This window comes from Chiroxiphia lanceolata, chromosome 13, assembly GCF_009829145.1.
Source record: "Chiroxiphia lanceolata isolate bChiLan1 chromosome 13, bChiLan1.pri, whole genome shotgun sequence".
Classification (NCBI taxonomy): Eukaryota; Metazoa; Chordata; class Aves; order Passeriformes; family Pipridae; genus Chiroxiphia; species Chiroxiphia lanceolata.
The window spans coordinates 19,608,618-19,636,592 of NC_045649.1; the positions used below are offsets into that span (position 1 = coordinate 19,608,618).

The 27,975-nt window shown below is 42.8% G+C and overlaps 1 protein-coding gene across 4 annotated transcripts; it reads left to right on the forward strand.

Moving 5' to 3' along the window:
• Positions 1–1,165: 1,165 nt before the first annotated feature.
• Positions 1,166–27,927, forward strand: DYNC1LI2 (dynein cytoplasmic 1 light intermediate chain 2). Of its 4 annotated transcripts, none has more exons than XM_032701629.1 (13): positions 1,166–1,366; positions 1,989–2,062; positions 2,465–2,581; positions 8,641–8,871; positions 15,134–15,300; positions 15,544–15,637; positions 16,176–16,311; positions 16,602–16,713; positions 17,362–17,421; positions 18,101–18,142; positions 18,571–18,688; positions 19,635–19,751; positions 24,943–27,927. In XM_032701629.1, exons 1-13 carry the CDS (start codon positions 1,272–1,274, stop codon positions 25,047–25,049), a joined length of 1,470 nt encoding a protein of 489 aa, XP_032557520.1. In that variant the 5' UTR covers positions 1,166–1,271; the 3' UTR covers positions 25,050–27,927. The 4 variants fall into 4 exon arrangements, with proteins under 4 accessions (XP_032557520.1, XP_032557523.1, XP_032557522.1 ...); XM_032701631.1 differs by lacking the exon at positions 1,166–1,366 and adding an exon at positions 1,533–1,551; XM_032701630.1 differs by lacking the exon at positions 1,166–1,366 and adding an exon at positions 1,619–1,825.
• The last annotated feature ends 48 nt before the right edge of the window (positions 27,928–27,975 follow it).

Here is a 27,975-nt window from a genome sequence, read left to right on the forward strand (position 1 = left end):
AGCAGGGCTGATTGCAAAGTTAGTCAAGGTGCTCAGTGCCTTGTCAAGTTCTGAAGATCTTCAGGGCAGAAATTCCCACAGGCTCTTTGGGCACCTCTCCTGCTGCTCCAGCTCCTCTCGTGACACAAGGTGATGGAACAACATCGTGGAACATTCTGGTGTGATCTGAGGAGCCACAGACCAGGAGCACCAGGAACCTGCTGTGTGGATTTGTACAAGGCAATCTTTTGCTCTCCTTTTGATTGACTGTTCAGTCTCAATCATCTCACTAATTTTCTTGCACAAGTGCTTTGAAATCCACACATAATGGGCACCATAAAAGTATAATTGCATGAAAACAGCAATGTCACTTTTAGGCTGCTCGAGCCTCCCAGGGCAGGATTTCAGCACCTTAAGAAGCTGAACTGACTGACAGACCACACAGGAAAGTGTGTTAGCAAAACCCATGGAGTTCTTCTGTAGTTCTGTCGGACAAGCCAAGGGTGTGAGGGCTGCAAGGATTTGGGTCGCGGATCACCTGTACCATGAATTCGCTCAGCTCCCAGGACACAGCCTGAGCTGCTGCACACCGGAGTGGGCGGGGGCAGGGGCTGGGGAAGGGACGGGGGCTGCACGGGCAGGTGCTGGGGGGTGCAGGAGGAAGGACCGGGGGTGGAGATACCGGGGCAGGTCCTCGGGGGTGCAGGGGCAGGTACCGGGGGCTGCAGAGGGAGTTACCGGGGATGAAGGTCCCGGGACAGGTCCCGGGGGGGCAGTTGCAGGTTCCGGGCCCGTCCCGCTGCTCGCGGCCCCGCCGCCAGCAGGGGGCGCTGCGGCCCCACCCGGGCCGGTGCCGCCCAGGGCCGGGCGGTGTCTGTCGCGGGCGGTGCCCGGTCCGGGCGGTGCCCGGGGCGGGGCGGGCAGTGTCTGTCGCGGGGCGGTGCCCGGGGCCGGGCGGTGTCTGTCGCGGGGCGGTGCCCGGGGCCGGGCGGTGTCTGTCGCGGGGCGGTGCCCGGGCCGGGCGGGGTCTGTCGCGGGGCGGTGCCCGGGGCCGGGCGGGGTCTGTCGCGGGGCGGTGTCTGTCGCGGGGCGGTGCCCGGGCCGGGCGGGGTCTGTCGCGGGGCGGTGTCTGTCGCGGGGCGGTGCCCGGGCCGGGCGGGGTCTGTCGCGGGGCGGTGCCCGGGGCCGGGCGGGGTCTGTCGCGGTGCCCGGGCCGGGCGGTGCCGGGGGCGGGGGATCCGCCGGGCGGGGCCGGGCCCAGTGAGGTCACTCTTTGTGGCGGCGGCTCCAAGATGGCGCCGGTGCTGGCGGAGAAGAAGCTGGGGGGGCCGGACGGGCCCGGCGCGGCCGAGCTGCCCGGCGAGGAGGACGAGGGGCAGAACCTCTGGTGAGCGGCCGGCGGGGCTCGGCGGGGCCTCCCAGCGCGGGCCGAGGCCGGGGGCGGCCGAGCCTTGGCGGAGCGGGGCCCTGGGCCCGGCCCGGCCCGCGCGTGGCAGCGCTGGGCCCGGCGTGAGGGAGCGGAGCCCCCGAAGGGGCAGCGCGGGGCGCGGGCCGGAGAGCCGGCTGCGCGGGGTTGGTCCGGGAGACCCCATCGCCTGTCCCTTGTTTGTTAGCCCTGAGTAACGCTGCTAAAATACCCGTAACGGCAGGAAAATGTGTGTGAAATGCAGCACCGATTGCGGGGAGCGTTAGTCAGCAGCTGAAAAGTGATGTTCTGTAGTAACGTGGCCTGTCATAACGGAGAACAACTTCAGACGCTGCTGCCTGTGTGTTAGAAATCAGTTTGAGATTTCTCAATTTGAGAAAGCAAAGCAATTTGTCAGTTTGAGAAAACCTTCCCAAAAAGGTGCCACGCCTTCAGTGTGTTAAAATGCGGTGGATTCTGTGGCTGTGACCCCACGGCCGGTCGGTTCCAGCCGGGGTGGATGTGCCGAGCTCACGGGCCGGGCCCGCGGGCTCTGTGCCGGGTCTGTGCCGGGATAACGCGGCTCCTTTCCCTGCTTTTCCAGGTCGTCTATCCTCAGCGAAGTCTCCACACGGTCCAGATCGAAGCTGCCATCGGGCAAGAACATCCTCGTTTTTGGTAAGTAAAACATGTGAGCACTTGGGCGGTGGTTTGTTGGTTTTTTATTTGTAGGAACCAGGCGTATTTAAAGCAATGATGTGAACAGACTGACACATAGGTTTCTTACAGTTGGGTTATGTAATTTGATCTGTGGTCTGGTCTTCACTAGGTTTACTCTCTTTTTGTTTTACACTGTTAGATTTGTAACATATTTAAACAAATAATAATAGAGAATAAGTTAGTGCTTCATTCTTATTGTTATGGTATAAGCTGGAATACTTGAAAGAGAACAACAAATAACTACAATTCAGGAATGTACAATGATGCTTCTGATTAATTAGGTTGTGAATAAATCTTTTCTATGAAGTTAAAGGTAATTCTGAAGGTGTCCTTTTTTTTCCTGTACAAACTTACTGGCAGGTGACGATGGTTCAGGTAAAACCACACTCATGGCCAAAATACAGGGAGCAGAGCATGGCAAGAAAGGCAGAGGACTGGAATACTTGTATCTGAATATCCACGACGAGGACAGAGATGGTAAGTTCATTTAGTACATAATCTCTTTACTGTAATTAAGTAGCTGACATGCCATGTTAATGATTGTGGTCTCATGAGTGTGTTTTGGGTTCCACCCAGGCAGCTGGTTCAGGGTTGTGCTGTGTGTTTTACCAGCTGTATCCATGGCTGTGCAGTGAGATGTGTTCCACAGTCAGGGTGAATTCCCCCTCCTGCCCTTCTGGCAGCTCGGCCTGTGTGTGAGGGGAAGGTCCCCTTGGACAGCTCTTGGGATCCATTCCCTGGGAGGGGAGATGCCTTTGCTGATGTTGACTTTGTAGCAGCTCTAACGTCATTTGCTGTGCCTACTGTGGAAAGAAAGTGATACATCCCTGAGAACGGAATTCTAGTGTGGATTTCTGGGCTCAGGGCCTGGGTGTTTTCTTGTGGGGGCTGTGCGTGGAGTTTTGACTGTAACAGATGTTTTGTTAGAGCTGATTGAGTGAAGAACAGAACTTAGAGTCAGAACTAGTATTTCCTTTGCTCAAGTTGGAGCTTGTCTCTTTACCCCTTGTCTTTTTGTTGCTGTTGATCATTACTTGTCTCTGCTGTATGGGAGGGAGACAATGACAAGAAAACATGTCTAGTGACCAGAATAGTCCTGTTTTTGGAAAGGTTGGAGACAGGAAGAGATGGGGATTGAGTTTGTTATCTTTGCTCCTAAATGTGCCTCTGCTTGTCTCATTTTGGACAAGCTGCCAGAGACTCAACTCCTTGGGTTAGTTTGTCTTTAAAAAGGGGAATGACAGTCCCTATTCATGAGCTCCTTCTGAGTTTTGAGTGCAGTGGGAAGCAGTGATGGTGGTTCATCCCTGTTCCTGAAAACAAGTGGACTAGGAAGCTCCTATAATGGTATTTTGGAGCTGGAGATGTACTGAGTCTTGCAGGAGTGATGAAGTGCCATATGTTGGTATGGAGATGGGCCCTGCACTCATGTGGCAGGAAACTCTTTGGATGCTAAATTAGGCACAATGAGAGGATGAGTAAATTGCCTGTGTTTTCTGTGGCCTCCTAATCTTGCAGTTCCTAAAAATCTTTTGGGCTGTAATTTGAAGTGCTGAGCCATTCTTGGCCCCTTCAGGGTCTGGGTGTCAGTGCCTTCCCTCCTGCACAGTCTGCTTTAGCTCGGTGTGAACACTTCAGGGGGAAAAAGCCCTATGATTAGCAGTTAAGACAGCCTGTGTCATCAGGCTTCTGGCAACTTCAAAGGAGATGGTATTCTAAGTAGAAAAATGCTTGCTGTGCTGTTTTTCCTGGTGTTATCTATCAAACCTCAAGTGTATCCCTACTTTGGAAATATTTTGTGGCTATTCCTGAGTATCTGAAAGTGATAACTATTTGGGGTGATTAGGAGAGGCCTGTCATGAGAACTCAGGCAGCACTAGCAGGGAAAAAAGAGACCTTTTTGACTGACTTGCAGACTCAGTGGGAGAATTCAGGTCTTCATGCATCCTTCTAATGGATGTGTTAGGATCTAATAATACATCCCTTTTTCCTTTCTGTCTCATTAGTGTCACCCGCAAGCAAAATAAATAGCAAAGTGGGTCAGGACCTCCCAGCAGGCTGAGATAACACTCTTTCTTCTCTAGGACAGGTTGGGATTTGATTTTTAAACTCTGTGTGCTTCAGATGTGTGTATGCTCAGATATGGATTTGGGAACAAAGGCTGTATAATTGACCCACAATTCTTGGAAGCCATGAGGAAACTCAGGACAGGCATTCAGGAGCTCACTACCAGATAGGGGGGTTGAGGGTATCTGCTTTTTATTATCCCCCAGCCTATCCCTGACCAGACCACAAGGATTTCCAGGGCTGTCAGATCAACACTGGTAGCTGAAACTCTGTAGTGGCGTGAGAAGATCTTCTCAGCATCTTTCCCAAGTGGTAGAAGATTTGTTTGCTCTCTTTGCCTTCCACTCTTCTGAAATGAAGAATAATATTCTGTCCAGGAGAAATATTTTAGTCATAGTGCTGAGTCATTATCTACCTCCCACCTCCCTTTGGAAATCTTAAGGAAAATCTGTGTTGTATCTTATCCTATCACTCCCCCCTTCCTCTTTAAGGGATATTTGAACTTGGCTTCTCCTACATTTAAAGTAGAGTTTCTCTAGATTGCTGGATGCACATGTTAGTTTACAGTTACTTTTGCCCTAAGGATTAAGTTCTTTTTAGCTTGTGGGGGATTTAAACTAATGCACAGAAAGCATTTTTTCTTGAAGGGCCCCTGTGGCTCATGCAGCAACTTTTTGGTTTTCCCTGTTACCTGCTGGTTTCTGGGCAGTGGCCAATGCTGGTCTAATGATCAGAGTAGTCCTGTTTTGGGGAAGGTTGGAGACAGGAGGAGATGGGGTGTGCGTTTATCTTTGCTCCTAAGTCTGGAAGTGTTTTAAGTCTGCTTGTCTCATTTTGGGTGTCACATGGGTGGCCAAATGCACATGGCCCCTGTGTTGGCAGCCAGCTACTCCAGGTCTGTCAAGTGCTCCTGGTTCAGTGTGACATGCAGGGCTTTGCCCCCCAGGGCTCAGGGGAACTTAGAATCCAAGTCTGCTACTGATTCTCTGCCTGAAAAGTCTCTTTCCTGGGGTACCATCCCAAATTCTGCCCAAGGCATGTGTTTGAGCAGAGGTTTGGAGGTGCCTGAGAGAGAGCATTCTCCTAAATCCCCAGGTACGTTATCCCTGGAGCATATGGCAGCTCCTGCATACACCACCACCATCTGGAGGAAAGCACTTACAGCACTGGCTGGGAAGTTAACTTGGGATATTCCCTGACTTGGAGCCCAGGCCTGAGAGCCCTCGGTTAGTGGAATTTCTCAGGGAGTGAGGCCGGTTTTAATTTTTGCCTGTCTTTGTGATGAACAGATGTTTTGTGTCTGTGCTGGTTAGTCTGCTTTTGAGAACTAAGAATTTGAATTTGTAGGAGGTAGAAGAGAAGCTCTGCATAATTTCCATAAAGGCTCTGTGTTTGTAGAGGAGCTTTCAGGATGTCTTGCAGTGATGGGGCAGAGTTACACTGAGGATGTGCAGCAGAGCAGTGAGCCAGCCAGCCTGGTGGGTCAGCTGGAAACTACAAACACCACAGGACTTTCTGAGCTGCCTCAGATTGCAAATGTAACCCAGCTGTCCTGACTGTGCCAGGGAAGCTAAGCCACTCTGCTGTTGAATTCTTACTTGTAACAGAATCAAGCAGTCTTGAGTTTTGCCTCAGGTTTGGACTGGCCTCACTCATATCCTATGCATATTCCAGTTGAACTGGTTGTTCCACTTTGAGCCAAGTCTTGCTGGTACACTGGTTTCTAATGGGAAAATTGTCTTTTTTGTCAACATCTTTAAAGTGGTTCTTTTGAAAGTTTTCTCCTTTTTTGCTTCTCTTCACAGCTTGGACAAGGGATATCTAATTGTGCCTTTGGAATAAATGCAGATGCAGTTGCAGTTCACACAGTCCACCATCTGCAGTAAAATTCATCCAAGTTGGCAAATCTTTTTCATGACTGAAGGGATAATGGAGTATTGACAGGATTTAGAGATGTATTTTAGCAGTAATAAGTACCACCTGCTCTTCCAACAGGATCTGGTAATGATTTGCTCTGTTTTGGTGTCTCTTGCCATGGCCACTATGAAGGGCCCAGTTGTCATTCGTTACTAATCAGGAGCTTGATGTGGTGCTGACAAAGCTGACTTTGCCATCAAGGCCTTTGCCAAACTGTGAGCAACCAGTGCTGTGTTTTGAAGGGTGTTGTATATTTTAGCAAACATCAATCACAAGACATATCTATGTCCTGTAAGAAAGGAGCAAACCCTTTCCTTTTCATACAGTGTTACATGTTTTGTTAAAGTACATTTTAATGTGAGTGACAGGCTTCCAGTCTTTCTGGCAGTCTTTCTGGTTTCATTTGAGTGATAGTTCCAAATGCTTTCTAGTTCCACCTGTGTCCCAGTTCCAGTCTGCATTCCAGGTGTTAAGCAAAAATGAAATTCTGAAGTGGGACAAAGGTGTTTAGCAAACAAACCCTTAGATACTGGCTATAAAGGGTGACTTAGAAGCTGTGAATTAGGATATTTATTCATTTTTGTTACTTGTCCAGGTGTGAGAGTCTTTTCTGCAATCCAAGCACTCCCCACAGGAGAATCCATCAAAGTGCTGGTCAGAGCTGTAAACTTTGGTGAGCTATAGGCAGACTTAGTTATGTTTTTAAAAGTTTCATTCATGCTCCAAGGAGACAGTTGTGCACAGACACAGTTCATGTCTATTTATAGCCTTTAGCTCACAGAAGGCTCACCGGGTGTTTATTCCCTGGCAGGTTGCTATGTTGGGAATGTGCAAAGGAGGTTTCTAGAATGCAGAGTGTAACAGTCCTGCCCAGATGTTTCATTACTGTTGTGTGATGGGAAATGTGTAAATGGGTTCACATTATGCCCCACCTTGCTTTCTGTTTTCCAAACTTTTACCAGGCCCTCCCTCTATCTTCAGAGGTCTTTGACAGCTTTAGATGTGAACACTGAGTGCTGTGAGAATCCCGTGGGACACCAGTGGGATGTGTCCTGAAGTGGGGGGAGGAAGGGGGAACAGTGCTGAATATGCATTTCTTGGATGCACAGGGATTGTCCCAGCTGTTTTCTGAAGGGTGGGTCTGAGGTGTGCAGGTGGGAGTGAGAAGATCTGTAAGTTCAAAGTGTGGCTGTGCCGTGTTTGTGGGATGGCTGATGGTGGAATGTCTTAGGACAGCCCAACAGAACTTAAGTAGGAGCAGAACAAATCCCGAATGAAGACTGCTCATGTGCAGCTTCTTGATGTAACTTGGCTGTTCAGGAATTTTACCCAAGATCTGATTAAAGGGGTAGTATGTATGTGTCTGTAATCTCTTCTCCTTCCAGATTTCTTAATCAAGGTCTTTTCTGGAGCCAGGAGCATCCTGATGGATTGCTTCCTAGAATTAAGTTATGATAGCCACAGTAATTGGATTTATTTTGAGAAGTTGAAAGACTCAAGGCAGGGAAGTACAGTGAGGCAGCATAATCATGAAGCTCAGTAGCTGTTTTGAAAATCTGGGTTCTGCAGTGATTGGTTTGCAGATCTGTCTATTCAAGAATTCACATGTGTGTGGTGCAAGAGAGAGACTCACTGTTTCCTCTGCATAGTGGAGTATGGAGGATACTTAGGAAGGGGTACTAGGAAGAGTGTAGAATATAGAAACAAAAAATGGATAGAAACAATGTTCCTTTTCAAGAGGAAAAATTCTGAGGATAAAGTAATTTAATTTTTTTTTTTAATGTGGACAGAATTGGTTGTTCACGATATCTGATACATCATTCCTGGATGAAACTTCATTTTCAGTTTTTGTGTTCTTGCCAAGAGTTCTGTTTTGGGGTAAAATGCCAACTGATCCCATTTGAACAAAAAATGTCCAGCCACTATTAAAACACCTGGAGGAGAAACACAAAAGCTAAAATCCCAAGTAATTTCTCTGGTACTCATCCTGTGAGGAGCCTGCAAGTAGTAGCCAGAGTTAAGTCAGTGTGAATTAAGAGCAGGAGCACAACCTTGTTGGGTAGGTTTAAGTTTATCCTGTGTTTGCTCCTCCCACTCCTGTGCTAGAAAGCTAAGCTGCTTATTGCTTGTATCTTGTTTGCAGCTTATTTCTGGTGGGAGATGTCTCCAGAGTGTTCAACCAGCTCATGTGTCTGGGGGACACCTCGGGCAGGTCCCCCCTTCAACCCCACGGTTTGTGTCGTGTCCTCTGGTTTCACTTGCGTGGTTCAAATTCAGGCCTCTTGTGCAGGATTTAAAAGCAGTTGTGGCAGCTGTCCTTAGGAAAAGCCCAAGAACAGGAATTATTTTTTTTAAGGAAAATATTCTGAACCAAGAAATGAAAGTATCTGCTGAGTAATGTAGGTATGTACATGTGGACCTGTCTTAAAAACAAACAGGCTGCTGGGAGCTGGGCCTTCCATTTAACACTAATGCACTCATCTGTTTAAGCCTAGACTAGCAAAGCCAGGCCTTGGCCACTGTTGAGTTACAACTGCACCTTTTCCTTTCAGACCACACTCGCTGTAACGTCTGGATCCTGGATGGAGACTTGTACCACAAAGGGCTGCTGAAGTTTGCAGTGTCTGCAGAGTCCCTGCAGGACACCCTCGTAGTGTTTGTGGCAGATATGTCTAGACCTTGGACTGTTATGGAGTCTTTACAGAAATGGGCCAGTGTCTTGCAAGAGCACATTGATAAGATGAAGATTCCTCCAGAAGAGATGAGACACATGGAGCAGAAGTGTAAGTCTTTACATCTATGTATTCTTGTTCTTTTTTTTTTTTTATTAGCTCCTGCTGCTTTCTTTTACAATGATAGATTTCTTTGGATTAGTGTTTTGAGAATGGGTTGGATAGGAATGACTTTGAAGTTGTCACAGCAACTCTACTTCAAATAGACTCTATTTGAACAACTCTACCAGTTTTTCAGTGCTGACAAAGCATCAAGTGAATTATTGGTCCATATCCCATGCAATAATGAGATTTTGATAATTTGGGTTTTAGAAAGGGCAATTTAAAAAAAATAACTCTATAAAATGACAGATTCTCTTCTTTAAAAATGGTGACAAAATTCATTAATGGGGTGAGGTGTTTGCTTTCCTGTGGTATCCAAGCCAGGTCCATTCCCACACTGTGCTTGTCTTCCAGAAGATCTCTTTGCCCTTGTTTGTCTCGGAGCTCAGACTGTGACCCTGGTCCAGCTAATTGGCTCTCACTGCAGCCATTCCTACCCTGTGACTTCAGGAATGTTGTATAAATTAACCTTCTTTCCTGGCATATCCATGGCAGGACATAACCTGGCACTGGCAAGCAGTCATTGCTGCAGTATTCTTTCCTTCAGCTGCTTTTTTTTTCTAAAATAGTTCTGAATGTTTCTTGAATTTTTTCTGTTTTCATATTGAATTACTCCAAAATAAATTCCTTCAGTGGAAAAGCCCTTAGGAACGTGCATTCCTGTTCAGGTGAGGTACAGACTCAGGCTGATCCTTGCTGGTTGGGGGTTTTGTTCTGGGCTGGCTCTCTGTGCTGCAGTGTGTAAACCTTGCAAATGCTGTCTGGTATATTCCTGAGGTTCCCTTTAGGGATCAGCGTGATCTGTTTGGCCTGTGAGCCTTCAGGTGTATTTATATAGCTGAGATCCTTTCTGAATGTTAAATATTATGTTCCCAAAAGCCTTATACCTACAATATATGAGCTAGAGTTTAAACTTAAAACCACTGGGTTTGATTATCAGGTTAATATTAGGGAAAAAAAGTAAAATATGACAGTTTTGAATAGAAAAAGTTCTGGGGTTTTTAGGGGGGGGGATTTTTTTGGGGGATGGGAAATTGAAAGGTAGTTCTAGTATCAAAATATAACAGTTAAGTCAACTTGCACTTTTCTGGGACAGCAAATTTTATGGAAATCCAGATAAAGGTGGAGTTCGTGCACTTAAATTTTAGTTTTGAGAAGTGTTTCAGCCTTCACTAAGAGTGCACTCCGTGCAGGAGCCAGTTACATCCATGGCAAAGCTTTAGTGCCATGTCTGAGGAGCTTGGAAGACTTTTCAATAGTAGCATCTTAGAGATATCTAAGATACTGTAGGAACTCCTGGTTTCTTTTGTGCCCTGGTGGAGTGGAAGCACAGGCGGGGTTGGGGGTGCCGAGTTCCCCACGGGCAGAGCTCTGCTGCCATCCCCTGATTTTGGGCTGTGTCAGCACCTCAGTCACTCAGGGCCCCGATGTGCCCAAACTTCCATCCTGCTCCTGTTCCCAGGCACTGTGCAGGACCCTTGTCTTCTGCCTTCTGGCAGCCTGTCCCTGAGGCTGGGTGTGTGCCCAGAGCTTTGGCCATCCTGGCAGTTCCCCTCCCAGCCCGTGGTACCTGTGGCAGTGCTCAGGCCACTCCTGGCCATCCACAAAGCTACACCAGCAAAGTGCTCCTTGCTGAAATGCTGCTGCCTGTGCTTCCTGAGGCAAACTGCCCCTTAGAACATGGACAATCACTGTGGTGCAATAGCCCAGATATGTAAAAACCAGGCTACTGAAGTGCCTGTGCAGAGCAGGCAGTCAGAGCACAGGAACAGAGTACAGAGAGGTGGGATGTGCTGAATCCATCCCAGTAAACCCCCCTGCACCAGGACACCACGTGGCTGGAGGTGTTTCCTGCCTTCAGCAGAGCCATGTTCCCTCTCTCCTGCTCCTGCACCCTTTGTGGCCCAGCTGAGTGGCTGCAGAGCTTTCCTTGGCTCTTACACCACAGTTCTGGTTGACCCTGGAGAAACGCTGTCCAGGATTATCCCAAACTGCTGCTGGGTTGTTCCTTCTCCATTGCCACGATCTGAAGAGCTTCCAGAAACCCTTTTGTTGGCTCCCAGTTCTCCATGGAGCTGGACTTTGGACTGCTTGGCTTTGCTTTCAGGGGTTGTGGGGCCTTTCTCCACCCAGCCCTTGGTCCTGTGTTTGCTCTTGGAGATACTGACTCTTGGCCTTCTGGAATAGGAGAAACTTCCCTTTCGAGTTAGAGCTTCCAGAATGGGAGCAGGACACAGGTGGAAACAACAGGGTGCCTTGAAAGGAATGGAATTGTCCAGGATATACCAAGAGTCTGTCTGCACTCCTGTCACTGAGCTGCTCTGGAAATTCCTTGCTAAAAGCTAATGTGAATTTACATACATAATGTCAAATATTCTAATTTAATTCAAGCTCAATTATGATAAATCATTATTTAAATAACACACATTTGAATAATTATTTCAGGGAATATGTAAATTTTGCCTTCCTATTTAAGACAGCAAAGCAGAAAAGACAACTGTCAAGAATCCAGAACTGCAGAAAGGAGGTGTACTTGTAAAATGGTGATTATACTGATGTCCTCTGGAGCATTTGAAGCTGAAGAATTGAAACACAATAACATATTTTTCTGAAAATTAATTTAGCTTGAAGGGGATACTACTTAGTTTCAGACTGCTTACCTTTTTTTGGTCTGACATACAACTGAAAGATTTCCTAAGATAAAAGAAACTTAGTTTGCCCAGGCATCTTTTGCCTAGGAATTCTTTTCACAAGACTAAAATTTATGATCAGTAAAGATGATAAAGGGCACAAAAAAGGTAAAAGTTGTGTGAATTGATTGTGAAACTATTTACTAGAGTGTAAATAGGGAATGGTTGTCTCAGAAAAATATTCTGCATTTTTCTTATACTCCTATTCAGGGCCTTTAGGATCTACCTAGTTAAGTAAGTTGGAGTGTTTGCCTTCCATTTCCTTGTTGCAGTTCATCAGTACTCCAGGCCTGAGGATCTGATTGTTTCTGGATCAAACCTGAGAATAATTGTGGGTGCTTTCTGGTGGTGCTTCCAGTGATTGCATGGCAGGAGTGTTCAGCTGTTCTGTCGGAGTCACCTGGCAGTACCTTGGCTAAATAAGCAGTAACAGGAGAAGAAAACAGGTGCTGGAACCTTGCTTTCGTTTGCTGTGTTAAATGCCAAACTCTAAAACTCTAAAAGCCTGGATAAGCCCCGAGTTTGGGAGATCAGTCAGTGTGATTTCAATGGAATGCCATCACCTGGGGATAATTTTTTCATTCCTAGTGCCGATAAGGAGCAAAATGTTACTGATTTGTCAGATGAACAGTTGCTTTTCTGGCTTCCTATTTTATGGGCATCATCTTATGTGTATTTCCTGTTCAGAAACCTTAAATCAAAGTCACTGTCTCCTACTTCTTAATAAAGAGTTACTTTCCATACCCCACAGAATGTGATTGCTTAATATGCATTATGTGGAGGAGCAAATCTTCACAGCCTGCTAGAGAAAAGGGAAAAGAAAAGATTGTATAAGTTGTTTGGGCACACAAGGAAATTTGTCCATTAAAAGCTTGAGGGTGGAGATCAAGTGAGAAATGGAATCCTCCTAAAATGGGAGGTCTGGATAAAGTACTGAATTGCTGAGTGTCAGAGAAACACTTCAACTGCAGTGAGCTGCTTTGTTAACTGCTTAGAGTGCAATGTTTGACAGCACTGGGGTACAGGTTTGCTTGGACTTAAGACTAAATTTTGAATGGGAATGGGGGTTGAATTAAAGACTTGAAGTGTTTAAAAGCCTGTTGCTGACAGCCACTTCCACTTGTTTCTGGATTAAAGTGGTTTCACTGTGTTCAAGGTGCAGTAGGAGGTTCTTACTATGGCTTTTACCCTTTAACTCTGGTAGGTATTTGTTCAGAGCATCAGCAGATGCCCTTGTGGACTAAAGCTGAGTGTTGGGTTCCCTTTCTCAGTCTCTGTCAGGGGTCAGTGCCAGTCCCTGGGTGTTATTAGCAATCCACACAACACTTCAGCTCCACAGGGAAGGTTTTTCCCCCTCCATGTGTGGATCACCCAGAGTGAGGGATGGCCTTGGTGGCTGCTCTGGTGTGGCTGTGGTTTGGTACACCTGTCTTGGGGAGAGGGAAGAGTTGGGAGTTTTGGCTCTCTAGGACTGTGGTTTCAATCCCATTCAGCAGAAATCCCTGAGGATTTTCCATCAGACTTCTGATGTTTCTACTGTTTAAATTAGGAAAATTCTCGTGACATCTTGAGTAATGTTTTGTGTTATGTTGTCAAGTCTTACTGTTTTCAGGAGAGGCTTTTATTTCCCAAATTTGAAGGGTTTATGCTACCAAGTATCTGAGTAAAGAAAAGATTTTTTTGCTTTGATATGAACAAAACCTGGGAAATGAATATTGTCTGATTACAGTGCTGTAGTAAATTGAGAGCAGTACTGTCAAATATTCTTTTACATATGACTAAGTCAGAGGGGCTTATCTGAACCATTGTGGGAGTGGTAAATGGTGACTCTTTTAAACTGCTGTGATACACTTCTCTTCAATAGGATTTTTCCATTCTGAGGTAGAAAGAGTCTGAGTAATAGTAAAGTTAATAAAAGTAAGTAAGTACTTAAAGCCCTTTTCTATTAAGTGTGCTGGAATGAATTTGCTTTTGGTGAGATAGGCAGTACCCACCTGGAATGTGCAGAATGTACAGTGGAATTGTGCCTTTGCTGAGGGTGAAGCAGTCCTGGAGGGAAGCATCTCTCTGAGCACTGCTGTTCTCTCTCCACCAGAAGGCACTGCCTCCCCACCTTTAAAATCAACTGCAGGCCATTGTTTTTAATTTCCTTGGACAGTGGGTTATATTGAATTGGTGATTGGAAGTCTTATGGTCTGTATTTAGTTTGAGGTTTTAAGCTTTTCTCTGGACTAGAGCTCTCTTCTTTTCCACAAGAATCACACAACTTTATATTTCAGCTAAAAACTGTAGATTGTGCAGCTTTGAACAGGAGTGTTTTTCTGATTTGCTCTTCCTTCCACACCCCCATCTATTGCAGGAATGGTTCCTATTTTGAAAAGGTACAGTGACTTCATTTTGCAAGGTTTGTATTAGAAACTTCCCTGAGGTTTTACACTTCCTAAAGCTCAGCAGTATCAGCTGGCCTGCAGTACCTGGCACAGGGAGAGGCACTGAATAGAGTCCCTTTGGGACTGGGCTGGGGCTGGGTGGCTTTTTCCAGGTGTTTTCCTCACTCTGCACACACTCAGTCTGCTCCCACTGTTCCTAAAATAAAGATGCCTTCATGGGAGCAAATCATGGAGTGTGCTTGGCTCCTTCCTTGAGGGTTCCTCATGGCTGAGGGAGGAGCAGGAGGAGGCTGCAGGTGGCATTGTCACCTGAGGGAGAGTCCAGTGCTGTGCCTGGGAACACACTCTGGACACAGATTTAGCTGCTCTGGGGCTTTCACCCTGGAAAAGGGCATTAAAGCTGTAAACTGCAGCCCAGTTTTGATAAAGCATGTGTGGGGTCACAGTGCATTTCCAGATTGGTGTTAATACTGTTCCTTAGGTGCTGCAGGATTTGATACTATTCAATATTATTGGAACAGTCATTGTTGCCATAAAATTAAAATTGAAAACCTAGAAAGCACCTGGTTTCCCCTGGACCCCACTGGAGTTTTCCAGAGCACAGCTGAGTCTCTGAGCTAACCTGTAGATGTCCTTGGGTCTGTTTTTGTGCAGTGTAGGGTTTATATTTCTAGCACTGGCTGCCTGCAACAGAAATGCAGAGTAATGGAAACTTAAGTAATGACTTTATAAGAAAAAGTGGCTGTTTCAGCTTTGTGTTCTCTGGGTACATTTACATTTTCACCACTCCTTCTGCCAAAAGAGGTACAAATTGCACTGAGCAGAGGCTGTGTTGCTAAACTACATTTATGTTTTCTTTTGTCAACTGCCCCTAATGAAACATTGAGGAATGTGCATTAGTACATACTACAGCTCTTGCAGCTCGTTTTGGTTATTTGTAATGGCTCCAAATTCCACCTGATTTAGTTTGCTGTCACTTTTGATGGAGGATGATTGTTGTGTTTGAAGGGGCAACGGGGCTTAACATGCATTCAGTTCTCACCTAGTACAAAAATAAAAAAAAATTGAGATTAATTATGGTTTAAAAAGAACTCCTTCCTTTGTTGTACCCTAAGATCTCTCTCTTTATAGTCATAAAGGAGTTTCAAGAGTATGTAGAACCTGAAGAAGGCTACCAGGGATCACCCCAGAGGAGAGGCCCTTCTTCTGGCCAGGAGGATGAACACGTTTCTTTGCCCCTTGGAGAAAATGTGCTGACCCACAACCTGGGCATTCCTGTGCTGGTGGTGTGTACAAAAGTGAGTTCTTCCTTCTGTTGGCTACAATGGAAAAATTTTTCTTTTAGAAGGCATGCTTCCTACAGACATGCAGAATGAATTCTGGATTAATAGTAACACAATTTATTTTATCTTTTGATTTATTGGTGGCATTTCAAAACCAAAGGTTCAAAGTAAATGTGATGTGTGTGTAATATTAAAGATGATATTTTGAGATGTGCTGGGATGAAATGATTGTTTTCTCTGGTTTTGTTTCCCTCCCAGTGTGATGCAGTGAGTGTACTAGAGAAGGAGCACGATTACAGGGAAGAACACTTTGACTTCATCCAGTCACACATCCGGAGGTTCTGCTTGCAGTGTATCCTTCCTGTGCTCAAGAGATTTGCTGTAATTTGGAAGCAAGAAAATATGTTTTAATGTTAAATTGCACATAAAGTTAATGCAAGAAATTGCACTTCAAGATTAGTGTGTAGTGTGTGTTGTTTTGAAAATATTGAGAGATGTATAAAATCATTTATAGTTTTTAAATTGTGCATGGGATTTGGAGGTTTTGTTCTTTTGTCTTACATTTTGTGAGGTGGTTTTTCTTGGTTTTCCCCTCAGAATTTGCAATTTCCATGTAAACCTGAAGTCTCAGCAATCTCTCAAGTGTTTGACTTCCCAAGTTAAGTGCCTGGGAGGATGGATGGCTTTTGTGTATGTCAAAGAAAAACATCATGAGTCTTGTCCTGTTATATCCCCTTCCTCTCCCTGAGTATTAACTGGCTCCAGGTTTTGCCTTGAACTACTTCTCCAAACTAAATCTAGTATATATAAGTCTATAAACTCATGTTTTGAAATTATTACTATAATTTATTAAGTGTATCCTACATAATTTTCCTTAAATAGCTACTCAGATGGGGCTGCCTTGATTTATACATCAGTTAAGGAGGAAAAGAACCTTGACCTGCTGTATAAGTACATTGTACATAAAACATACGGTTTCCAGTTTACCACACCTGCCTTAGTGGTAGAAAAGGATGCAGTTTTTATGTAAGTCACATGTACAGGCAGCACGGCTTCACGTGTATAAAAATAACCTGAATGGTTTGTGGTGTTTAAAAGCTTCGTGTGAGAGTCTTGTGAAATCCCCAGTTGAAAAAACAATTTAGTGCATATTCCTTGGGTTACTTGACTCAGGGTATTATACCTTTGGAATTCAGCTGAGAATTAGGACTGACCTGTAAGAAAATGGCCTTATTTAAGTAGAGGGCAGTCAATAAATGGTCTCTGTAGAAGAGCTTTTTGTGACTGAAAAGGCAAATCTTTCCTCCTTTTTGTAGACCTGCTGGTTGGGACAATGAGAAGAAAATTGCCATTTTGCATGAAAACTTCACAACAGTAAAACCAGAAGATGCATATGAGGACTTCATTGTAAAACCTCCTGTAAGAAAGGTAAAAAGGGGTGAAATCTTCCCTGCTCCCCAACAAATAAGTGCAGGTGGCTTGAATGGCTGCTAATGACTGTTACTATTGAAGAACTCCAAATATAAATGCAACCTTTTTTTTTTAATAAATCCAAATGTGTGAAACATCAGGCTTTCATTACCTAGTTATTTAAAACACTGCAATCAAATTCACCTTATTGAATGAAAGGCAGTCCAGAAATATTATATTTCAGATTATACCATTTTTGCATGTGTGGGGCAGAAACACTTTTAGAAAATGGCAAATTCTGTTTTAGGACCTCAGCAATTTACCCCTTTACACACAAGGCACTGAGGTTACAGTGTAAAGGCAAAGCAAGGCAGCCTCAGGACTTTGAAGAGATGCTGGGGTGGCAACTTGCCAAGTGCTCATCTTTCTGGGATCTTTCTACCCACAGGCTGGCAGCAATGTTAGGCTGCTCCAATATTTTTTCTTACTTCTTTTTCTTTTAGTGACAATTTCTTTAATATTGTTATTTTAAATGTGAAAGAAGAGTTAAAAAAAGGGAAAGAATGGTCTTAAAGATTTGTCTCTCCCCTTTTGATCACAAAAACATAAACAAAAGTTACAGTAATTTCATGTTTTACTTGAATAACAAAATGTTTTGTCCAACAGTTAGTCCATGACAAAGAGCTGGCAGCAGAAGATGAGCAAGTGTTTCTTATGAAGCAGCAGGTAAGAATGGAAGAATGAAAATAAGTCCTAACTATATAAGATTTCGCTTTAAGTTCTCTGTGGTTATTACCTCCAGTTTTTCATCCCTCCTTTAAATCACTTGGTAGCTGTTTTTCAGCTGTGCAAATTCAGATGTAATTGTGCAGTAAGACTGTATTTTCACAGTAAAAATTATGGCCACTTATCTTGGCAAGGTGAAAGGAAGATATACTGAGAACAGAATAATTTACATGTCAGGGGAGAAGAGGACAATTTGGAATTTCACCACATAGTTGTACTGATCTGTACAATATAAATACTTTTAAAACCTAACGTCTGAACATTGCAGTTTTCTTCCAGCCAGAGGCTTGAAAGACTTCAAGGTCAAATTTGGCTGTGCAGTAACTTGTTTTTTTTCTTTACTGCTCTGTTGTTTAAATACCTACTAATACTTTCCTCTGATTATAAATATCCTGGAGGTTACAGACTGGGGTGTCTGATTCTGGCTTAGTGTTCTGGACTGGCTGTATAAGACAAAGGACCAAAGCTTATTATTCACTGTAGCTTAGTCCTCTAGAGACAGAGCTGGGAAGTATATAAATATCAAAGAGGAATCCTGTAAATATCAGGAAAAAAATCAATTTTATTCCTTTCTATTGTCTGAAATGTATTTAATACTCTTGTTGTGTTGTTGTTGCAGTCATTCCTTGCCAAACAGCCAGCAACGCCTACAAGAGCATCAGTAAGTAGATCCAAGGAAAAGAGTGGGAGGTGTTTTGTTTCCTTCTAGGGAAAAGGGAATGATTCTAATCTGTAGAGGTTCATTTTTTAAATTTAAATGTAACCTACATAATCTCCCCAAACTGCAGAAAGCAAATAATAAGGCGGTAGTTTAAAATGTTGCTTATAAATTGCTTTGTTCTAATTCACTGTGGAAACATAGGAATATCTGATGATTATTGACCTGAAATATTCCTACAGTGATTCAGCCTCTCTTTTAATGGGGCACATCCCCAAAGGTGTTTTGGCTGTTTGTTTTCTTTCTCCAGTGTGCAGCACTGCAGTGCTAATATAAAGGTTGAAAAAGTCATTTGTATGTAATGTTACATTTGCTTCATATAACTAATCCATTTAAGTTCCCTAATTAGTGTGATTTGGACTTTTTTTAAGGAATCTCCTGCAAGAGGCCCTGCAGGATCCCCAAGAACTCAAGGCAGAGCTGGTCCTGCCAACGTCCCCAGTGCCTCACCAATAACGTCAGTTAAGAAACCAGATCCAAATATTAAAAGTATGAATAAGCATTTTACTGTTTTAAGCATGTGTTACTTCCCTGAAAAAAGAATCCAATTCTGTAGAAATATTTCTGAATTTATTCACTAATGGTATAGTTAGTTAATAACAGAAATGAATTTATGACATAATTCAGGTTTGATTTTTTTTTTCCTTCTCTTGTCATTTATCTGACTTGAGTTAGAGTTCTGTTCCTGCCAAGCAGTCAGACAGAGATCAAATATATTGTGATTTCCTTCAGTTGCCCATGTACATTTAATATGCATCAGTTGGATTATTAGTTTATACTTCATATCACTTATTGTGGAATCCACAGTGAAAGCTGTTCCTCCAAACCCTCTCTGGAATGTCATTTTCTGTGGCAGATGAAGTCCCTTGACAGTGACACCTTGCCCTGCCTCAGCCCTGGGATGCAGCTCCATGTTATTGAGGGCTTTCTTTCCTCTCCATTGGCAGGACCAGTGTTGATTTTTGTTTTTGTGGTGCAGTACCTCCCTTAGGGGGTAAAATGCACTTCTGGGTCCTGTGGCACTGCTGGATTTCCAAGTTCTGATTTATGGAAAGTCCTGTGGTGTGAAAGGCTGCTCTGGAACATCTGTGCAGTTTGTTAACGGGCTTGTCAATGTTTCAATTGCACAGCCATTCTTAATACTTTTGTTCTTGGCTTCTACATTTTGGGAAAACCCCAAAAGCATACAAATATTTAGATTAAAATTTGATGACACCCCCCCCCCGAAAAGCGGTAACATGCTTTCAGTCATCTCTGACTTTGCCAAAGTATGCAAAGGACCAGTGTCTTTACACTGAGCAAGGACAGACTCTCATATCTGAGGCTTATTTCCTTGATAATTAAGAGAGTTGTATTTATGTATATAAAAATAAGTGCTGTCATTTACCAGCTCTGAGTGCTCTGTGTGATATAAACATATTTGGTTTTTATTTAGACAATGCTGCAAGTGAAGGTGTCTTGGCTAGTTTCTTTAACAGTCTCTTGAGCAAAAAGACTGGCTCTCCTGGAAGTCCTGGTGCTGGAGGAGTGCAAAGCACAGCCAAGAAATCAGGTATTGGACTTGTTATTGCAGTTTATTTTGCAGATCTATAATATTTTATTTGGCCCACATTGCTCCAACTGGGTGTACCTTTTACACTGGTCAGTCAGACCTTGACAGTGCCAAAATGTGCAGTCCTTAAAAAAGAACTAAACTACTGCAACATCACAACTCCAGGGCTTCTCTTGAGCCTGTTATGACTCGAACCTTTGAGTGAAGTTGTACTGCTGGGATATCAATAACATTTGAGTCTTGATCATACTCAAAAAGTGATAATTTTGTTTTCAACTAGAGAATTCCTGCCTTTCTTGACACTTTGCTATTGCTTGAAGGAGATGCAGTTTGTTGGATTTGGACTGGAGTTAGCAGTGAAACTATTGAAATCTCTCCAGAGTTCAAGTTGAAATGAATTCTTATGACAGCTTGAAGTTATTCTCTCATGAATTATTCAGTATTGGTTGTGATCTAACACAGCTGATAACACTGATCAGGTGGATTCAGTCTGTGTACATGCCTGGGACTGCACTGGATGAGATACGTGGGGATAACTCATTGCACCAATTTAGGGGAATATAAAAGAAACCTGTCAGAACACTTGGTACCTCTGCAGACCTCAGTGGTGTAAAATTCTAATTTCCACCTGAAATTAGAAATGTCCCACTTGGATTATTTAACTGTTTCTTTTCAGTACTGGTGTTGCATCACAGGGGAGTGTTCAGGAGCTTTCCTTCCAGAGTTCTTTCACTACTAAATTATTGATAGACCCCAGGCTGGGGAAATGATGCAAACTGTAATGGTGATGCCAAGCCCACAGTTCCTCCTGCTGAGAGGGAAATGTAAGGCTCAGACAATCTGAACTGGAAATGAAAAATATTTGATGCCAGCCACGCTGATGGTGTGTCAGTCAGAGACACAGAGCAGCTGGACTGTGGGTATTGGAACTGAAACTGTTCCTGCAGAGGGGAAATAAGGATTTTTTAAAAAATTTTTTTATTTTTTTTTTTTTTAGTTGGGAAAGGTTGTATATGACATTCCATGCTCTGAAAGCTCAAAGATGGCTAGAATTTGACTTAGAACCAGTCAGGTGGGGAGGGTTGTGTGTTTTGTTTTAGCATGATGAATTCTGAAATTGTCTTTATTATAATAAATAAATTTAAATATAACAATAAATTTTTTGTATTATATATTATTTATGTAATATTATTGTATCTGTGTTATAAAAATACTTCACTAATTCTTTCCTAATCCAGAGTGCCCTCTTCAGTTAAACACTGAAAGGTGTCCCCTGCTTCTTCAAAGGCAGCCTTGTGTTGCTACTGACCACAGTGTCAAATTAACTGGTTTCATAGAAATAGAATTAGAAATGTTTTGTATTATTCCATCTATGTTTTTTATCTGAAGCAAAATCAGATGTTGGGGAGTGCCTGGGTAGTGATTAAAAAGCAAACAAACTCTGAAATAAAAGCTGTGATGTCATGTCTCCAGGGAGCTTATTCCAGTACTTAATAGCTTTTTTTCCTCTTGTACAGTCAGTGTTTCTTCATCCCAATACTGTTTGTCCTGTTTGAGGAGCTGGAGATCAGTGTGACCCCTTTGTCTTTGCACATTTGAGAGCTGCTCCCCTTTGCCTGTGACTTTTGTCTGGGCTACAGAACCAGACCTGTGTACAGGATGTGTTTTTATGGCTCTGCCAGTTCTCCCTGGCCTGTGCTCAGGTGCCCTTTGGTTTTGGTGCTCAGGGGTGAGGGTGGTGTCAGACAGGGCTCTGTCAGCCCTGAGCAGGGGCCCTTCCTGGGTGCTGCAGACTGTGCTGCTGTTCAGACATCTCTGTGACACTGGGCTTTGTCATCTCTGTCATACTCATCAGGATTTTTTATAACAGCTCAGCCACTTCAGTACATTTTCTGCCTCCTGGGCAGCCTGTCTCAAATTACCTCAGTGTTTCAAAGGGTTGTATGTTTGCTTAATCATTGTTTGCCACTCTATCATTATGCACAACTTTCATAATTTATATAAATAACTTCTTTCCTCCAATCCTGTCTTTCAAAATCCTTTGTTGTCCCTTCAGGCTGCTTACCTGATATCTGATATCTTCAACAGTTGGACAGGGTAGATTGATAACAAAAGTATTGACCAATACTGTGGATAACTAATGGGTAATTTTATGAATTAGAATACATGATTTCTCTGAAATACCAAGGCTGGTTTTTTTCTAGTTTATTTATATGAAGGTTATGTGAGATGTGATATCAACCACTTCTCCCTTCTCCACAGGACCTGTTACCTGTCATAGAAAAAAACTTGGGTGGCTTGACAGAACTTGTTGGTAATAGATCCATGTTGATTGTTGTGCTGTTTGTAAGCACCTACAACTTAATTGCAATTTCTAGAAAAATCACTAGAGTAAAAACTAACTAGTCTGTCTTGGGCTTTACTCTTTCCTCTTTCAGTCTTCTAGAACATCATGTGCCTTCCAGGAGTTTTTAAAGATAACAAATGGCTTTGTGTGCCCCTTTTTATTTACTTTTTTTTCCCTTTGTGTCAGCATTAACTTCTAATTTAAATAGGTCATTTATCTCCTGAAACATCTAGAGACAGCAGTCATGCATCCTGTCTTAACTGTCTTGGGTTTGTTAGACTAAATTAGCCAAATTAGTCTTCTGCTAGAGGCTGAGCTGTTTTCCTTACTAGTTTGTTCTTCCTTAGTTCCCGTCACTGTTCCCTTGAACATGAGTGATTAGCACATGGCATGCAGCACTCCAGAAATATCTCATTGTAGACATAACTGGTGCAGCAGTTCTCTTGCTTGGGTGGAAGGACTTTGAGTGATCTCAAGGTCTCAGTTGGCTTTTCTTGGCTGCATCAAGTTGGCAGCTCACGCTCATCCCTGACTTTGGGAACAGAACGGAGGCTTCTGCTCCCCAGTGTGCCTGTTCCCTCTCAGCTGCTGTGCTCACACCTCATGTGCAACTAGTGGGAGATTTAACTTTCCTGAGGAGGTAAGGGCTCCTGGTGTTGGGATCTGAAAGCTCCTGTTGGGTTTATGAGTAGCTGGTCATCACTTCTTCTCCTGTGGAGGAGCTGAGGAGAATATCTTGGAGAAAGCCTTATTTACAGCAGCACCCTCTGTGTGAGTAAATGTGCTAGAATTGTCTTTGTAGGCATTTTAAATGTCTGAACCGTTTAAAGAGCCCTAGGTTTTCAGCAAGTTGATGACAAAAATATTTAGCTTTAAAGAGACCATCTGTTTCTCTCGTAGCTATGAATATCCTGAGGGTGAAATGTTGAGATTCTGTCACAGGATGAGAGACACTGTGGATCTCAGCATCCTGGTCAGCCTAATGATGGATTCGTCTCTGCTCTGTTAATCCTTACCTGAGAGAACTCTCTCATCTGGGCAGATGCTGCAGTGTCACCTCCATTTTTCATGCTGTGTAATTCCTCAAGCGTCTTGTTTGCCTTTATATTTCTGGGCTGTCTCTCTTTGATGTCTAGACTGTGATATTTCAAAGAACTTCAGCTGGTAGCTTCTGTGGTGGATTATTTTGCTTCACATTGTCTTCTAGACTTAATAAGGTTTCATTTATATTCACAAGAAGATTCTTGCAAATTCTAAGGTTGCCTTCCCCCTGCATTCCTGTAAAGAGCTGGGCTTGTCTGCTCTCACTCTGACCCAGCAAGGGAAACATGGAACTGTGCAGGACACATCTGACTGCCCAAGGCCTTCACCATCCCTGACAGATCTGTGGGGAACCTGGAAGCCAGGTTCAGTATCACTGATCCAGAACTGAGGGGGATTTTTATTGCCTTAGGAACAGCTCCTTGTGTTCCTCCTCTGGGAAAGGTGCTCCCCTGCAGTGGTGGTGAAGGGGTGGATGGGGTTATCCCACATCTCTTCCTGCCCAGGCTGAGGGATTTCAGACACAGCTGCTTGGTGGGATTTTGGGAGGCTTCAGGATCCAGTTCATCCAGCATAAAAAAAACCCTCCAGTTTTTTAGATCTACTTTTGTTTAAGCAAGAATTTTGTGTGGGTTGTATTGTGTTAGGGTTTAGGATTTTTTAACTCCAAGGTACCATTAGTCTCCATGAAAGTGTTTTGTATTTTAAGTTCTGTTATAGTTGATGCACTAATTCTTAAATTCTGTTGAAATACTCCTACTCTGAATAGGTGCTGTTAAGAGTGCTATGGCTTATGAGTAGTGCTTAAGTCTAAAACCTTCACAGTGAAGAAAGGTACCCTTTTAACTTGGTTATGTCTTTGTACTTTGGAAAAAACCACTTAAATCTCTAACAGTCAAATCTTACCTTCTTAATGTTTTCAGCATGTACCCTGGAAAAAATCCACCTAATATTTCACACACATTTGAGCTGGAAAACAGATGCTTGTTAAATTCTTTGGCTGTGTAAGGAAGCTGTACATGGTTATATAATCTACTTTTTGTCTAAAAATATAGCTTTTTAATCTTAAATGCTTGTATGCTCCACACATTAGGATGTATTGTTCCAATTTCAGTGATGAATTTGTCTGTGGGTTTATAATTTTCAGAATGATAGAAGGAAGCTGATGGTTCAGTTAGGGAATTGTTCAAAAGTTTGGAGTCCAGTATAAAAATGTAAGATATGCCTTTCCATGAAATGCTTCAGAGGGTCTGTTTCCAATTGAAGAAGTCCTTTGAAATGACTGCTGGGAGATACTACATGAATATGCAATTCATGTCCCCTTTTTTAAGGGGGGAGTTCTTCCTGTTAGTTGTTTAATACTTAAAGTGCAGCAAGTACAAGTGCAACCAAAGGTGACTTTTTGGTAACAGGTGTCCCACATACCTTGTGGGTAAAACTGGGGTTTAAATAAAGTCCTTGCTGTCAGTGCTAATAATAGAATTGTGTATGGTTAAGTTTTATGGAAAATCCTAAATATGGTTATTTTTAAAATGTTATTTGCTATAAAACATATCACAGGTATTTCTGTGCTTTATGCTGCTGTAGAATTCAGCATTTCATCTCTTTTTAAAGTGACTTAAACCTTAGTATTTATCAGTCTTTACACAGGCAACACCCTGTATTGTGCCATGTCTTGGGGAGGTGCCAAAATAACGAGAAATAAGTAATATCTTGTCATATAAAAGTGATTTTTATGAAAACTTTATGTATTGGTTAAAACATTTAACTAAAATTTGACTACTTTAACCATTTTCTTTTTAGGACAAAAGACAGTTTTGGCAAATGCTCAGGAGGAGCTGGACAGGATCACTCGGAAGCCAGACCCCATGGTAACAACAAACTCTCCTCCAGCAGAGAATGAAGCTTGATAGCACGTCACAAATGCATCTGTAAATGACCAAATAACTATGTATAGTGATCTGATAAGACCAGGAATTTTCTGCTATGGCAGATGCTATCAGTTTTCTTGGGGCAGGGGAAATGAGCTTACTCCATCATTGCCTTGTCCCAGTCAAAAGTGCACATTCAGGAAGTTTGCATATAAAATCCCTCTGTATAAGATAACCATTTAGAGTTTATATAGGGCAATTCTTTTGGTTTGGAGGTAAAGCAGGTGCAGCTGCATTTCCTGTTGTGAAGAACACAGAGAAGCAAAATGGAGAATTCTTTTTAAAGTACTACTGACTGCACACGAGGCCAGGAAGAGCAATGAAACCTTCTTTCAGAGTTACTGGAATTGGCTACTTGTATGTTTGCAAATGCATTGTATTCTTGGAGTGGTGGGGGTGGTGGTGCAACAGCATTAATGAGGTGAAAGAAGCCTAGGTAGGGGATGGACCCTGTAAGGGGCAAAGGATTTGGGACAGCGAGAAACCAGAATGTTGGATTGACTGGAGAGGAGCAATGTTGTTAAATCCTGTGTTTCACACGGGGTAAATAGTCACTGTTTTTAAAAGACTACTTTACATTGGAGAATCCAGGCCAAACACTAAGAACCATGGGAATTTATTCTTGTTATAAATCTTGTTTTAGTTTTTAAAGAAGTCTTAAGAGTGTGGATGCCCTTTCTGGTGTAGCTAACAAAGGGAGAAACTAAACTTGTTTAGATCCAAGTGCCTGGCACAGTGTGTGATGTGTCTTTAGAAGGTGCTTGAATTTATTGTGCACTGTAGTACAAACAGTCACTGTTTGGTTTTATTTTAAGAACAGTAGTTTGGCAGTTTGTATTTAATTTTAAATCCTGTTTTCTGATAGCTTCTGCCTTTTTTTATGCCAAGAGGCAAGCCTATGAAGAATGGTGGGTGACGGATCATTTTCCCATAATGAAATGTGCTACAGAACACTCTCAGTCAATTTTTTTTGTCTTACTTTTTTTTGTAACTAAATCTTAGCTACCAAGCTAAATTTGATTCCTGCCTTACACCTCTGGAGGTTTTTAAAAAAAGCTTTCAAGCCCTAGTTCCAACCACGTGTGCTGCAGGTGCAGCCAACTCCAATCGTGAAGGTAACCTGAAAAGGATGAATGTGTAGGGATGGACGTGCTGAAGAAGTGGGCTTGTGTTTTCTTTCATGTAGCATTTCATTTGGAAAGATGGGCTGGGGGTGTCCCTGTTGCTGTAACAGAGCTCTTTCCATGGTCACACAAACCATCATTCTGTCAAAGCAAACAAACTGCTCTGGTTACTGAAATGGCACTTTGATTTTATACACAGTATGCTTGTTTTACATGGACACACTACCAGAAATTAGAGATACCAAGCATATGCTGTGCTCTTAATGCTGAAGGGAAAAACCACAATTTGATTTATACAGAGTTTACTTTTTATTGATATGAACTTGTTGTACTAAATCCAATGTCTGGATATAACTTCCCTAATATATATTGTTACTTAAATATACAGAACTAGACTGACCACTAACACAGTGCTGGGTGTTAACCTCAAATCCTGTGTGACATCAAGAGGCTGTTCATGTAAGTCTGTCTAAACACCTAGGAAGCTAAGAGTATTTACTTGCCTCCTACAAACATTAACATGAGTATGTTACTTGTGCCAGGTTTTTTTTGTTGAAAATACTATATTTTTCTTTTTTTTTCTTTTTTTTTTACTTTTGTAATAAACGGTATGACCTGAAGTTATGCAGCTGTCTAGATCACAGTTAGACTAAGCCTGGGGCTGGGGATGTGGATGTACTTGCTGGTGGAACAGGTGCCAGTTACAAGTTACCACACCAGAAGTGATTACACACTGTCCTCCTGACACTGAGAGCTGAGATTGGAGACCAAACCATCACAAATTGGACAGGAAAATGGAAAAAGTGTGTGATTGGAATGGGATACAGTTTGAAAACTTCAGTCTGAAACTGCCTTTTTTGTCGTCTAACCTGATAAGCACTTTTCTAGCAATATGGCTAAAACTTAAAATTGAAGTACTTTCCAGATCTATAAAAGTGTTAAGTATACTAAAATGGATCAAAACTGTTGATGTATAACTTACCAGCTTTGCAGAAAGATAAAAGAGAACCAGATTTCCAGTTTCTAATTGCAAGTGAATGCTCCTAGTTTATTGAAGAGAGTTGTAAGTAATGTAGCATCCTGTGGTTGCCAAGGTCCGTGGGCTTTGGTGAGCTGCACAGTTGTTATTCTGGTATCTTCAAGCATTGGAACCAAAGGCCAAATGCAAACAGCCTTTACATTTTCAAGTGAAACTTCATTTTATTTGCAGATACACTTGTATGGTAGACTGTTTAAACTATTATATGCCTATATTTATATGCATTATAGTGACTGCATCTACTGTTCATGTTTAAACTATGAAAACAAAAGATGAAAGCATTCAACTTGAAGCAAATAGAAAAGTTTAAAGATTGGCCCTCCATAAAAATGCTGTGATTATGCTGCTTGATTTTAAGTTTGCACTTTTTTTTATTGGCATTTTAAAAAAAAACCTGTTTAAACTGAACAGAATTTCGTATTTTATTTAATTTAACTACGTTGGAAGTGACTGCTCTGTACATCGTGAACTTAACAATATACATGCTGTAAATGAAAGTTCACTGTCCTGTATACTAAGTTTACTGGGTTTTTTTTTCCAACTTACAATTAGGACTGCAAATGTATGAACAAACCTTAGTCCAGTTGTATGGCTTTAACCAGGTGCAGTCATGTGGAACTTTGCTTTCTAGTGCTGGCAAAACGAGGACGTCTTTAATTACTGGCTTCAATAAACATGAATCCAGACTGCTTTATGCTCTGCTTTGGTGGTGTTTTTAAGATCCCCCTTCTGGAGCTGTTTC